This window comes from Xyrauchen texanus, chromosome 8 (genome assembly GCF_025860055.1).
Source record: "Xyrauchen texanus isolate HMW12.3.18 chromosome 8, RBS_HiC_50CHRs, whole genome shotgun sequence".
NCBI classification, from domain to species: Eukaryota; Metazoa; Chordata; class Actinopteri; order Cypriniformes; family Catostomidae; genus Xyrauchen; species Xyrauchen texanus.
Genome location: NC_068283.1, coordinates 25935775 through 25949692, shown reverse-complemented (window position 1 = coordinate 25949692; position 13918 = coordinate 25935775). Strand labels below are relative to the sequence as shown.

Here is a 13918-nt window from a genome sequence, read left to right as displayed (position 1 = left end):
CCGTCTTTCTAACATTAAGCACAATGGTTCCCTGAACTTATTAGCTCACTAACGAATCATGTCACAGCTGAAAATCATTGAGTCTTCATCAATATGTGGAAAATGTGGGAGTGTTTTGTGCTGGAAATACAATTTATAAATTACTTGTATTACTTCAATGACATCAATTAAGTTAAAAACTTCCGAAAGACTTTCCCTCCTTGGAGTATTTTTGCTCTATGCAGTCCTTCATTTACATGATAAAAGCTGTTATTGAATTTATGGCCATCTTTCTACATATACACACCATCAAAAACATTAATACAAACTTGACAAACCATCATGATGGATAGTAATAAGCAGGCAAGGAGAGTAGGCCTACACATTAAAATGCAGCCAAAGCATTAATCTTGCCTTTTATATTAGTTTGATCCCCACAAGGGGTGATTGATTATTGGCTAAAGTAACTTCCATTTCTAAGGAGGATAACTTAACAAAAAGAATGCTTTATTTGTTTTATTTTGTAATATGAGCTTTATCTATTTTCACTCTCCTTCCCTGCTTTGTCTGACTTCCCTTACAAAAAAATCTAAACTTGCCATTTGTTATTTTCACATGCAAATGAGTTTGTGATTCACTGCAAATGTTTGCCGCTCTTCACCAGTCATGGTGAACCTCCAGCAAACCTTTGGTAACAATGGACAATTTGCCACAAAGTTCATTGGCACGTGAAAATTATCTGTGGCGAATTTGCGCCAATTTGCAGTGAACTACATTTTTGTAAGGGTTACTATAATGTATTGACTGGTTAATCATATGACAATATGAAATAAAAAATATATGTATACACTGTTTTGTTGTAATGTCACCCATATTCTAACAAAACAGTGGTATCTGAGGCATAAATTCAATTAGGATAACTAAACTGGAAAAATCAAATAAAACAAATTATCATAAAAACAAGGCTTAAACCAGCCTATGTTGGTATGTTAACTAGGTTTAGAGGGACCTGGGGCTCTTGTCATTTGTCAGACTTAGACAAGCTTAAACTCATTTTTCAGTGTGGGTGGGGTGGGTGTGGGGGTTCACAAAATAGTATTAGAAACACACCCTCAATTTAAGATTTAATAAGCTTACAATTATATTCTTAAAACAGTCCACAGCAGATCATTATATATATATATAAAAAAAAGTTCATTAAGCCAAACACTCACTCATTGGAATTCAATCCAAAATGTTTGGCATTTAAGCACATTTCTAAAAATGTGACTTAAGAAAATAAAAAATGTTGTGCATTTCAATCCACTGTAATGTGCATTATCTTGGGTTCTGGCTCTAGAGCCGCTGCAGCAGGGCATTTGGGTGACGTCTCAGTGGCATACTCGCTCAGCAAAGTGACCTCACTATCCCATTCCTGTTAGGTTTCCAATCAATTCTCCCCACTCAGTGATGCACCCACTGAGAATCATGTTGAAAGAGCCGTAATAATTGGTGATGCTATTATAAAGAATGTGGAGTCATTTATTAGTCCAAAAAAATAAAGTAACATATAAAGGCATTTTGTATCGGAGGATAAATAAAACAATTTTGACTGACAAAATCTCACCAATCAATTCTTTAAACACAACCTCTAAGCCTATTTGAAGAAATATCTACACTTGTTTTTGAGTCCCATCCAGTACTTTTTTATTATATGTAGTAATTCAGACACATTGCCGCTAATAGAATTAAACACTAAAGAATATCCAAAAGAATAAAGGTTTATATAGTGTTGCTAAAGCCAGGTTTTGATAGTAAAAACTTTTTTCTGCAAACTTCACAAATGACAACTGAAATGGAGCAATCTAGTACCCTTATGCACAGTGGTCTGTAAAGAACGTATGAAATGTAAGATCATAGCATATTACATAGATTTTATTGTAGACTCATTCTCACCACATTCAAATTCTTACTGTGATCAGAATGTGTGTGGATCTACGCTAAATGTAATTTTATATATAGGGCAAGACAGAAAGACAGAAATCCCAAATAATGGATAGTTAGCATCTTTTATGACAGACAGTTGATGAAAGCTAATGTAAACTGGTAAATGTTTGAATTGAAAATATAAAAAGGGTATAAATAAAATAAAGATCGCTGCTGGACATTAAAGGAATGTTCCGGGTTCAGTACAAGTTACAGTAAATTGATAGCATTTGTAACAATGTTGATTACACCAAAAATATTTTGACTAGTCCCTTTGCTTAAAAATAAATAAATAAATAAATAAAAATCGGTTACAGTGAGGCACTTACAAATAGAAGTGGATGCTGACAATTTTCAGAGGATTTAAGGCAGAAATGTGAAGCTTATAATTTTATAAAAACACTTCCGTAAATTCTTCTGTTAAAACTCATGTATTATTTGAGCTGTAAAGTTGTTTAAATCATTGTTTTAGGGTTTGTTTTCATTACATCATCATGGTAACCAAGTTGTAAAATTCGCTATAACTTCACACTGAAAAGGTGTATCACACTAAAATCATGTTTACACACATTTGCCTGGGTGACTAAACTTTTGAAATAGTATTTTAGCCTTCAAAAATTGGCCAAATTCACTTCCATTGTAAGGGTCTCTGTAACCTCGATTTTTGCTTTTTTATAGATCATTAACAAATAGTTTATGAAATGGAGTATACATCAATCAAATCAAAAACTCTGATGAACAAAAAACCAAAAAAAAAAAATTACTGGTGTGCAACTGAACAGGTACATCCACAATTTAAGACAATGCTTGAATGGTTGGCTGTTGTTTCAAGATGTATTCTATAATATTGTCAATTCACAGCTTTATATATCTAAAGCAGCCTGCCTTAGATGCATTTATTAAATGACAAGGATGACGTTGTGACTGAGTGCCCCAAGCACCCTTAATACAGCTTCACCTCACACATAGACAAAAAGACAAGCTGACAAGTAAAGAAACTGCTGGGGAGACTGGTTCAGTGGTGTATTCTTATCAAAGAACACTTGTCTGCTTCTATCCCGTACACTTAATTGGCCTTAATTATCCCATCTACTTTTCTTACGTTTGGGGGGATCAGGTACAGCAAAGCTGTCTTTATTAGTCCCTGACCGCTCCCCCCCATCTCTTTCTGACCATCCCTCTCTGTGACTTCCTTCACCGTTTCGGATATCGCTATGACGATCTCGGTCAATATGGCGGTCTTTGTCTCCGTGACGGTCCCTTTCTCCATAGCGATCCTGGTCTCCCCTACCGTGCCGGTCACCATGATGATAATGATGATCTCCATGGCGACCCCTGTCCTCAGCATTCCTATCGCTACGGGAGACCTCTTTTGAGGAAGAGCTGGAGTGGGAGTCTGATATAGAGCTCAGGGAGCCTGCACTACTAAAGCCACTCATTTTGGTACTAGAGCTGAGGGCAGGAGGCAGCATCATGGAAGAAAAGGATGATGATGAGAAGGGCAGGTGGGGTCTGTCAGCCCCTTCAGGTGCTCCAGAGGGCAGAGAACTCAGACTCCCTGCACTGGTCCACCCAGAGGAGCTGCTGGACTTTGTGGTGAGTTTGGGGGCAACACCAGATGCTACCACAAAGTGGTTTTTATACTGAGCCTGAGGGAAAGCAAGAGAATGTTCAGTCCATAGACAGGTACGTTCACCTATCTATAGTGATGTAGGACTTGAGAGCGGAAAGCTAAGGTATACTTGAGGAACAGAGCCTGAGGAAGAGGTGGTTAAAATGTAGGGAACAAAATTAAATTAAAATAGAGGGCAAGTTTTTCTTTTTTTATATTTACCTGAAAAGCTTCCTTTAGGGCAGACATGCGGTCTCCCATGACTCCAGTGTGAGGTTTGAAGGCTTCATAGTTGCCAAGAGCACTACTACCACTGCGCTCCTGTATGATGAGTGAAATAATAAATGCTTTAGAATTAGCCTTGAGCCCTGTCTACAATAACTGTAAAGACCAGAACATCTGCTCACAAATGCTCAACGGGAAAAAGTATGAAAATGTGATAAAAACGAATTGTGATAAACTTTTACAAAACGTATAAAACATTCGAGCTGGTATCAATACATATTTCCCAATTTGATTCGATTCTGATTCACAAGCTCACAATTTCAATTGATTCTGAATCATTTTATAGAAATTCTCTCTCGGTTAATACCGTAAATTATAAAGGGAATCGTCTAACTTTGTATATTACGAAAATGTCAAACTATGCAGATCAATTGCGCTTCATTTAACATATACTTTATAATATATCAACACAACCAAAACCTAAAGGAATAGTTCATCCAAAAATAAAAGTAATTTCATCATTTACTCACCCTCATGCCATCCCAGATGTGTATGACTATGTTTTTTCTACAGAACACAAAAGAAGATTTTTAGAAGAATATTTCAGCTCTGTAGGTCCATACAATAACAGTGAAGGAGGCCAGAATTTTGAAGCTCCAAAAAGCACATAAAGCATAGATAATGCAGTGGTTTAATCCTTGTCTTCTGAAGTTATCCAATCAGTTCTGGATGACAACAGACCAAAAAGTAACCCCTTTTTCCACTATAAAATTTGACATCAGTGGTCTCCTTGGCGATTATTATTTGAAGCTCGATTAGACTTCCTATAGCGCTCTACATCTGCGTCAAGCACTAGGAAGCGTAATCAAGCTTGAAGTCATGCTCATGTCTAGAGACTGCAATGGCAAGAGTTATATTTTGGTCTGTTCTCACCAAAAACCAACTGGATCACTTCACTTGCATTGTACGGACCTAAAGAGCTGAGATTTTCTTCTAAAAATCGTAATTTGTGTTTCGCAGAAGGAAGAAAGTCATACGCATCTGGAATGGTATGGGGTTGGGTAAATGATGAGCGAATTTTCCTTTTTGGGTGAATTATCCCTTAGAGTGAACTTCAAATTAAAAGATCTTTGAATTTTAAGATTCGATTACAAGACCATTCAAATGAAGATCGTGGTTCATTTGAAAATCAATACGTTTACCCAGCCTGAAATCAAATACAAAAACAAAAGCTTTGTCAAACTAACAGTGGTTTCAGATCCAAGACCAGGTCTCTCTCTGTAACCCAGGCCTCCACCTCCGATATTCAGCTTCTTCCCTTTCCCTGCCTTAAAGCGTGATTTCCTGAACCAGGGATTCTAGAAAACAGTACACGGATAGCAGTTAGTAGAGTATTCATACACTGATCATTCAAAAGAAAATCAATGAAGCATGTTGTACTGTACACACAGGAAGTTGCCAATTAGGAGTACGTTTTTATGAGTTATACCTGCATTGCCAGATCCATCAGCTCCTTTGAAACACTCTGATTAGCTCCCTCTAGATTGCGAACCAGGTCACCAGCAAATGAAGTGTCTTTATTGGTGAGCAGAGTGTAAGCAACTCCCTTCTCTCCAGCACGACCTGTTCTACCAATTCGATGTGTATGCGTGTCGATGTCCCGTGCTATATCATAGTTTACAACTGTGCGGATAGATGGAATATCCAATCCACGCGCTGAGAAGTGCAAGAGAAAATTTAAGTGTTAAAACAGGTTAAAAAGACTTAATTCAAATAAATTAAAAAGGATAAAAACACAAATTGACAGTGTCATTAAGAATAAGAAAGTAACACCAAAAAGAGAAGTGAGGCATTCAAACAGTTCACCATACCATGAACAACATCTGTACACATGCAACTGAACAAACATAAGAAAGTCCCACTAACCAGCTACATCAGTAGCTACCAATACGGGCAGGTTCTTTTTCTTGAAGTCAGCAATGACCTTGTTCCTCTCGCTCTGATCCATGTCTCCATGTAGCAGCCCCAGGCTATAACCTTCCTGAGTCAAATTTTTAGCCAGCTCCTCACAGTTGGCCTTCTTAGTGACAAAAATCAGCACAGAGCCAGCTGAGGTGAACTCCACCAGCCTGCGTGTCAGCCAACCCCACTTCTCCTGCCCAACTGGCAGAACCTCCACAATTTGAGTCACATCTTCATTAGCCTGGGAAAGAAATGAGGTTTACACACTATAAAAGGAAAGATTTTTCAAGACATTGTAAAAGCTTCCATTAAAGAAATAAGGCTGCACCTCTCCTACGTCTCCCTGCACAACACGGATTGGGTCGACCAAAATATCCCGTGCCAACTTTTCGATCTTCTTCCGAAATGTTGCACTGAATAGCAGAGCTTTAAAAGATCAGAACATATACAGCTTACAAGAATTAAATATGTAGCCAGGTGGATAAAGTCAAGCTCTATGAATGCACAATATGCTTACTCTGTCTATCAGGTCTGACGTGGCTGGCAATGGACCTCACTTGGTACTCTATAAGACACAGATCAAGTTTAAATTTGAGACAAGAGTATCACAATTGTATTTGTTCCTCAATAACTGTGATCAAACATCAACTGGAAAATAAACTAGTACATTGACCGATAGGACTAAAAAAAGAAAAATGAGATACAGAAGTGAACCTGTAAATTATTAGTTAAATAAAACAAAAACATTTACACATACCAAAGCCCATGTCAAACATGCGATCAGCCTCATCAAATATCAGGTAGGTCACTCGCTGCAGAGATGTAGCCTTCTTCTTCACGTGATCAATTAGACGACCCTATGAGGGCGAGGAAGAGGATGTGTGAGAACAGCACAGATAAATGTAAAACCGATTTACATTCAATCCCTTAATTGCACAAAATAATCTCTTCAAAAGAAAAAATGCAACAAGTTTTATGGGTATTAAAAGATAGGATGTGCTTACCGGGGTGCAGACAACTATTTCAGCTCCTTCTTGTAGAGCTTTGGCTTGTTCCCACATGCTGCCTCCTCCATAGACTGCTACAGAGCGTAGGCCATACACCTTCCCAAAGCGCTTGCATTCAGCATGGATCTACACCACGCAGAAAACCATTTAAAAGCTATTTAAAATCCAAGAGTAATGCATTTTCTTTATTCACTAGAACGGTTTTCTCATCCTACAACTACTTCAAAAGCAGCAGCCACATTAATATATTTTACATGTAATACAAACCATATTTTCCAGATATAAATTTGCACCTGAATATAGGTCACACCTGGTCAAAATCATGTTGAGAAAAAAAATTAACTTAGATAAGTCGCATCTGTGCGTACATCGCACCAACTCAGGTTGCATGCGGCAGGTAATAGGACCTGAGGGCAGCCAACTGACTTTTCTTTAGCCGCTCAGTGGCATGTCAAGTAGCTCTGTGAAGATTACCGCAGGATCTACGCATCGTATCGTCAATATTTGGGCTTGTTTAATCGGGAGCATTTGCTTTAAGTAACCATGTGTAACAGTAACAGTTTTTCATTTTCAGTTGATGTTTGATGAAAACATTGTGACATTAGCCACATCTGTGGCTATATAAACATATAAAACTATGCTGTATACAAATAAACAGCTTTTATTCTGTAAGAAAACAATATGCCGGTTGAATTCAATTCATTTATTAAAGTAAGCTACTGGATATTTCTGATATTTGCAACCCTCTGTCATACACTACTTATCCTGTTCACTGACTGTATGTTTTTAATACAAGTGTGATGAAACATCATTTTGTGGTCATGTGAGGAGCAACTTTGCTGTGTTGTTTGCTTTAAGTACTTTGTAAAGGCAAATCACTTTGAATAGACAACTTTAAAACACTTCTACCATCTCTATGGCAGATGTTTTTTTTTATTATTATTATTATTTATTCCCCAAATTGGAATGCCCAATTCCCAATGCGCTCCAAGTCCTTGTAGTGGCTCGCATCAATACGGGTGAAGGATGAAGAATCTCAGTTGCCTCAGCGTCTGAGACTGTCAATCCACACATCTTATCACGTGGCTTGTTGAGCACGTTAACGTGGAGACATAGCACGTGTGGAAATTTCACAATATTCTCTGTGGCATCATGCCCAACTCACCACACGCCCCACCGAGAGTGAACCACATTATGCAGAGCATGTGGAGGCTCATGCTATTCTCCGCCATCCACACACAACTTACCACACGTCCCATTGAGAGCGAGAACCACTAATCAAGACCACAAGGTGGTTACCCCATGTGACTCTACCCTCCCTGTGTGTTTGACCATCTGAAATCAATAAAGTATAAATTACGTAAATCATATCTTTGGACCATAATTCGCAGGACCTTTCAGACGACAAAATAAAAATTTATATTCCGGAAAATACATTATTTAACCAATTTAAATTATTCTGACCCCTATCAAATTCCCTAACAAGAGGTGGCAAAGCCTCTCCTCTAACTCTGACCTGTTGACAGAGCTCTCTGGTGGGGCAGACAATCACAGCAATGGGTCCCTCTCCCTGCTCCAGCTCCTTCTGGTCCATGATGTGCACCAGTATTGGCCAAATGAAAGCTGCAGTCTTTCCACTGCCAGTCTTGGCAATGCCAATCATGTCTCGGCCACTCAAAGCTATGGGAACACCCTGATAAACAAACATAGCATTTATGTAAAACAAACCAATACCTACAAATCCATAAGATTCTGTATGTGAAGTAGGCAAATATTGTACTGTGGAGCCTACTCAGGTTTTGGAGGGCGTGGGGCTCACCTGGCACTGGATGGGTGTGGGTTGAGTGTACTCTGATTTACGGATCTGCTGCATGAGTTGCTCGTCAAAACCAAAGTGGGCAAAACTGGTGGCTGGTTTAGGAGGGGCTGCACCTGATACCTGTAAATCAGTAATATGGAACAACAGGAATACGAATCAAACATAGCTGAGACATCCGGAACAAACGGTGGTAAATTCGAGGTTCACATCAATTAGGTGCTTAAGCACAAGAACAATCAAATTAAGGCTAGAAAAGAGCTTAAACAATTGCCACATTCCAGATGAATACCAAAGGTGAAATTCCTCACTTCTGACCTCAAAGTGTTCCAGTCAATCGTATGGCACAGTTAAATGAACACAGGGTCATGCTGCCATGACTTAAAAAAATATTGCATGTCCTCATGCCAATTATGGCAAAAACATAAAAGTAATGTACAAAAAATGCTCGCGTTTGCTTTAAAAACAGTCCATGGAAAGTAAAAAAAACATATATTACATAATACTTAGAATTGCATAAGCCGCCACCATATTGGAAATGACTTAAAATGACCCTTCTCACTTAAGATCTGTGATCGGCCATAATGTCGTAAGCCAGTTATCAAACTTTAAGGGCCGTTCTAGTGGTAATTTTCATCTAGGATGTAGATTCTAAGTTGTCTGGACCACACCATATCAAGCTCTCTTCTTCCCTTTATCTCAAAAGGAGAAATTATCATTTGCACTGACTTTCAGGTTTAGTTTATGCCTCAGTTCCACCACTTGTATACCAGTCAAGCTGCAGAGTTCTTCGTGCTCTATATAAAAGTTCTTCTCAAAGGGAGGATAGTCAATCTACAGACAGGGGAGAGGTAAAGAGATGCTGTTATATTTGTGAAATGTCTTGCCAATACATGCGTTTCTAACAATTCTACAGTTAATCATCATAAATCTAAAGATAAAATGTATTAATGCATCAGTAATCTCCTGTTTTTATGTATATCCAGGGTTGCTGTAAAATGACCAATAATTCATGACCTACGATGTACTTGCTCATCAGTTTATGAGGATGAGGTGGCAATGGTACCTCAGAGTGGTCTATGGGGGATAAGGGCATGATGATCTTTTTGGTAGTGGGAGCAATGGGGTTTCCATCACTGTCATATTCCACTTCTTCCTCCTCTTCCTCTTGGGTCAGCCCAGCTGTTGGGTTCTCTGCCATGTACCGAAAATATGCTTCCTGCAAGAACACAAACCCTTGCTTTATACCAAGCCAAAAAGCGAGTAAGCATAATGGCTGCTATACACAAAGTGAAAGTCCTACCAATCAACTAGAGAAGCAGGTCTTTATATCAGAACATTGAATGGAGGATACGACAAACTATCCCAACTGGACCAATAAAATATGGCATATTGGGAAAGGCAAAGAGATAACTAATCATCATTAGTAGCTCATCAGCTCAACACATTACAAATTCTAAACTAACTTGTATGACAGCACAGGGGCATTGACTACAACATTACAGGGATAGTTCACCCGAAAATGAAAAATCTCTCATAATTTATTCACCCTCATGCCATTCCAGACGTGTATGACTTTCTTCTGCAGAACACAAATCTAGATTTTTAGAAGAACATCACAGCTCTGTAGGTCCATGCATGTAAATGGTGACCAGAAATTTGAAGCACCAAACAGCACATGAAGGCAGCATAAAAGTATTCTATAAGACTCCATTGGTTTAATCCTTGTCTTAAGCGATCTAATCAGTTTTGGGTGAGATCAGACACCTTTTCACTATAAATCTTAACATCAACAGTCCCTGGTGTTCATGATTTCAAGCTCAATTAAAGCAATAGTAAGTGTAATCGAGACAGATGTACAATAAACAAGGAGTTACATTTTAGCCTGTTCTCAACCAGAATTGATTAGATCACTTCAGAAGACAAGGATTTAACCACTGGTATGGACTAATTTTATGCTGCCTTTATGTGCTTTTTGGAACTTCAGAGTTCTGGCCACCATTCCCCTGCATTGTATGAACCTACAGAGCTGAGATATTCTTCTAAAAATCTTTGTGTTCTGCAGATGGCTTAAGTGTAAGCAACGAGAAATTTTTCTATTTCTATTCCTTTAGCAAAGCAAAGATTCAGCTCACATGTTTTAGCCAGTTTGCATTACACTACTTGTAAACATGTGAATAAAATGTATAAATAGGACTGAGGTCCTTCAGATAAACAAATCAGAATTTCAAGCCATTTTATAAAGCAAAATGCAGACTCTCAATTGCACCTCCATCTCTAAAAGCTCATTTTTAATGAGCTAGGTGTGTAAATGTAATTGAATTAGAGCTATATACAAAGAGGATAAGAAAGGAAGAAAGTACAGTTGGGCACAGTTATTTCTGTGGCTTATGATGACAGTAGTAACTTCAGGAGGGTCACTCACTTGGTCATCTTCCTCTTCAATGTCATCCCGTATACCCCTGGAAGAAACAAGCGGAGAAAAACAACTTCCCTGCAACTTCCCATCCATCCTCTCTCCTATAAACATTATCTGGATGAACTGTCTTTTCACCCAAAAATCTAAAATTCTCTAATTATTTACTCATTCTCGTGTCATCTCAGATGTGTTTTCTTTGTCTCAGAAGAGATTTTTAGTGAATGTTGACCAGAACTTTGAAGGTCCAAAAGGGACATAAAGGCAGCATAAAGGTATACACAACTCCAGTGGTTAAATCCATATATTCAGAAGCAATATAAAAGGTGTGGGTCAGAAACAGATCAATATTTACATCCTTTAATGAAAATCTACAATTACACTTTCATATTATGGTGTGGAAGTGACATTTACATTCAGCCACCTTCTGGCTGGGGCTGCTCAAAAGGTGGAGATTGGCAGAACAACCCCAATTCCAAAAAAGTTGGGACAGTATGAAAAATTTTAATAAAAACAAAAAATGAGGGATTTATAAATAATATTCACCCCTTTGCTATATTTAAACCACTACAACTAAACATTATATGATGCTTTGCCCTGTGAATTTCATTGAGTGTTTATCGAGGGTTTACCAATGTGAAACATCATAATGTCTTCTTCTAACACTTATGCATTTAGGTACTGAAGACACAAGTTTGTTTAATTTAAAAAGAGTAATTTTACCCCATTCATCCATTATGTACATGAGGTCTTTAGCTGCACAATTGTATGGGGTCTTCATTGCCATATGGTTTGCTTCATAATGCACCACACATTCTCAACTGGAGACAGGTCAGGACTGTAGGGCAGGGCTGGGCGATGTGATGATGTAATCAATATCGACAATGTCTTACAAAGATCCCGATGCTGACTGCGAACAGATAATGATCGACGATATAAAAAAAAAAGTGCAAAACTATTGATCTGTGAAGTCGCCAAATATATTAAACAGTGGCCGGGGGGGGGCTGAGTAGCTCCGCGAATGATGTAAGAGCGATCAGAGATCATGCGCATTCAGAAGTGGTTTTCATCTTGCTCTTTACACACCAAGATTTGACCACATTCCTTGAATCTTTTAACTATTTTGAGCACTGTAGAGGGTGAAATGCCCAAAATCCTTCCAATTTGTCTTTGGGAAACATTGTTCACAAAGTGCTGGATTATTTGCTGAAGCATCTGTTGGCAAATGGACAAGTCTCGAATGATCCTTGCTCTTGAAGGACTAGGCTGTTTTTGGAGGCTTCTTATATACTATAACACGATTGCCTCACCGGTTTAACATTTCCTGTTTCACATTACCAAATTGTTATTAGTCTTAAATTTCCCCTGTATCAAATTTTTTGGAGTGTGTTGCAATCATCTGATTTGTAATTAATGTACATTTAATATATATATATATATATATATATATATATATATATATATATATATATGAAATTCACATGGAAAAATATAGTATAATGTTTAGTTGTATATTTAGCAAAGAGTGAATATAAATTTACAAATCACTACTTGTTTTTATTAGCATTTTTCATACTGTCCCAACTTTTTTGAAATTGGGGTTGTAAAAAATGACTTAAATATTGATTCTCACCCACCCAGTCATTTTTTGTTTGCGTTCAGCAGAAGAGAGAAAGTCATACACATCTGGAATGGCACGAGGGTGAGATTTTTGGGTGAACTATTCATTTAAAAATGCTGTGCTGTGTGCGCTAAAGACAAACTCTTACTTGGCCAACTTTTTCTCTTTTTCCTTCTCCTCCAGTTTCTTCATGTCCTTTGCTGCTTGGTCCTGAATTAAGTCAAATACATTAATTCAGTTTAAAGCGAGTCAATATTTGCTGCAGGCTCTAATGTAGATAATCATTTAAGGATCTCAGCTCTCACCTCCACCTCAGCCATAAATGCATCAAGTGGGTCATCCTCACTGTCGGAGCCTCCTCCTCCTCCACCAGACTTGAACTGCTGCCTTGTAGGAGAGTTCTCTGCAGGTATATAAGGCAGATCTGTACTGCTAAACTCCTCTTCATCATCATCAAAATACCTATGGGAAAGAAATTCATCATACAATAAATGCACTCACTCTTTCAAACCAAAAATTCCGGCTGAGCTTTACAATGGCGCCGTTGAAGTACTTACGAGTTTTCGTCGTCTAAGTTGGCCCGCTTTGTTCCAATTTTGTAAAATGACGAAAGCTGTTGATTCTTGCCATATCCAACCGACGCTCCAAATGCGGAGTGGGCCTTCTGAGCTGGTTGAAGTTCCTCTTTCTTCCCACTCGATGAAAGGGAGAACCCTCCAAATCCAAAGCCTCGCTTGCCACTCGAGCCCCCCTTGTTCCAGTTCATTGCTGTTAAGCTGCAAAAAAAGAGCAAAATATATACCACCAAAATTAGGCTATAAATAGAGTTCTGGAGTTGTTTTTAGTCTCATTGGACGTTAGCAGCTGTGGGACATTGTTGTTGTCATGGGCCGTTCTGTAGCATTTGTTGCGCCAGTCTAGCTTTTCAGGACAAGAACGCGTTCGGTCTGAACAGCCTCCAACATTTTCAATTTTGGCTTATTTAAAAGTCGCCTCAATATTTCCATAGTCAGGCACCAAGCAAGCGGAATGTTGCTGCTTTGATGAGGGAAAGGCCCCTGAGACACTCTGAGTGTTTAAGCGCTTTGTGCTTCGATTTCTTCCACAATGCACGGGCCAAAGATAAACAGATCGATAGAGTTGCTTTCTGTTTATTTACCTGTCACTTGTAACGTGAAGAGCGCGGTCGTCTAAATTAGGTGGACACCTTATTTATCCACGGCGTATTTCCCACTTCAGGCTATTTTGCACACTCTTCAGCGATTGCGTCTTACGTCACTGACAATTGACTTTTTATGTGTTGCGTAACATTTAC

General features: G+C 38.5%; 1 protein-coding gene across 2 annotated transcripts; it reads right to left on the bottom strand.

Moving 5' to 3' along the window:
* Window positions 1-1496: 1496 nt before the first annotated feature.
* On the bottom strand, window positions 1497-13877 carry LOC127647550 (ATP-dependent RNA helicase DDX42-like). Of its 2 annotated transcripts, XM_052131847.1 has the most exons (18): window positions 13763-13877; window positions 13161-13379; window positions 12909-13065; window positions 12752-12813; window positions 10992-11028; window positions 9633-9785; window positions 9296-9400; window positions 8570-8689; window positions 8267-8443; window positions 6748-6876; window positions 6501-6600; window positions 6261-6308; window positions 6072-6169; window positions 5708-5984; window positions 5271-5497; window positions 5029-5139; window positions 3779-3877; window positions 1497-3593 (listed from the first exon to the last, which is right to left on the bottom strand). In XM_052131847.1, the coding sequence occupies exons 2-18, from the start codon at window positions 13367-13369 to the stop codon at window positions 3021-3023; spliced, it is 2682 nt and encodes an 893-aa protein (XP_051987807.1). In that variant the 5' UTR covers window positions 13370-13379; window positions 13763-13877; the 3' UTR covers window positions 1497-3020. The 2 variants fall into 2 exon arrangements, with proteins under 2 accessions (XP_051987807.1, XP_051987808.1); XM_052131848.1 differs by lacking the exons at window positions 10992-11028; window positions 13161-13379; window positions 13763-13877 and having other exon boundaries at window positions 12909-12982.
* Between the last annotated feature and the right edge of the window lie 41 nt (window positions 13878-13918).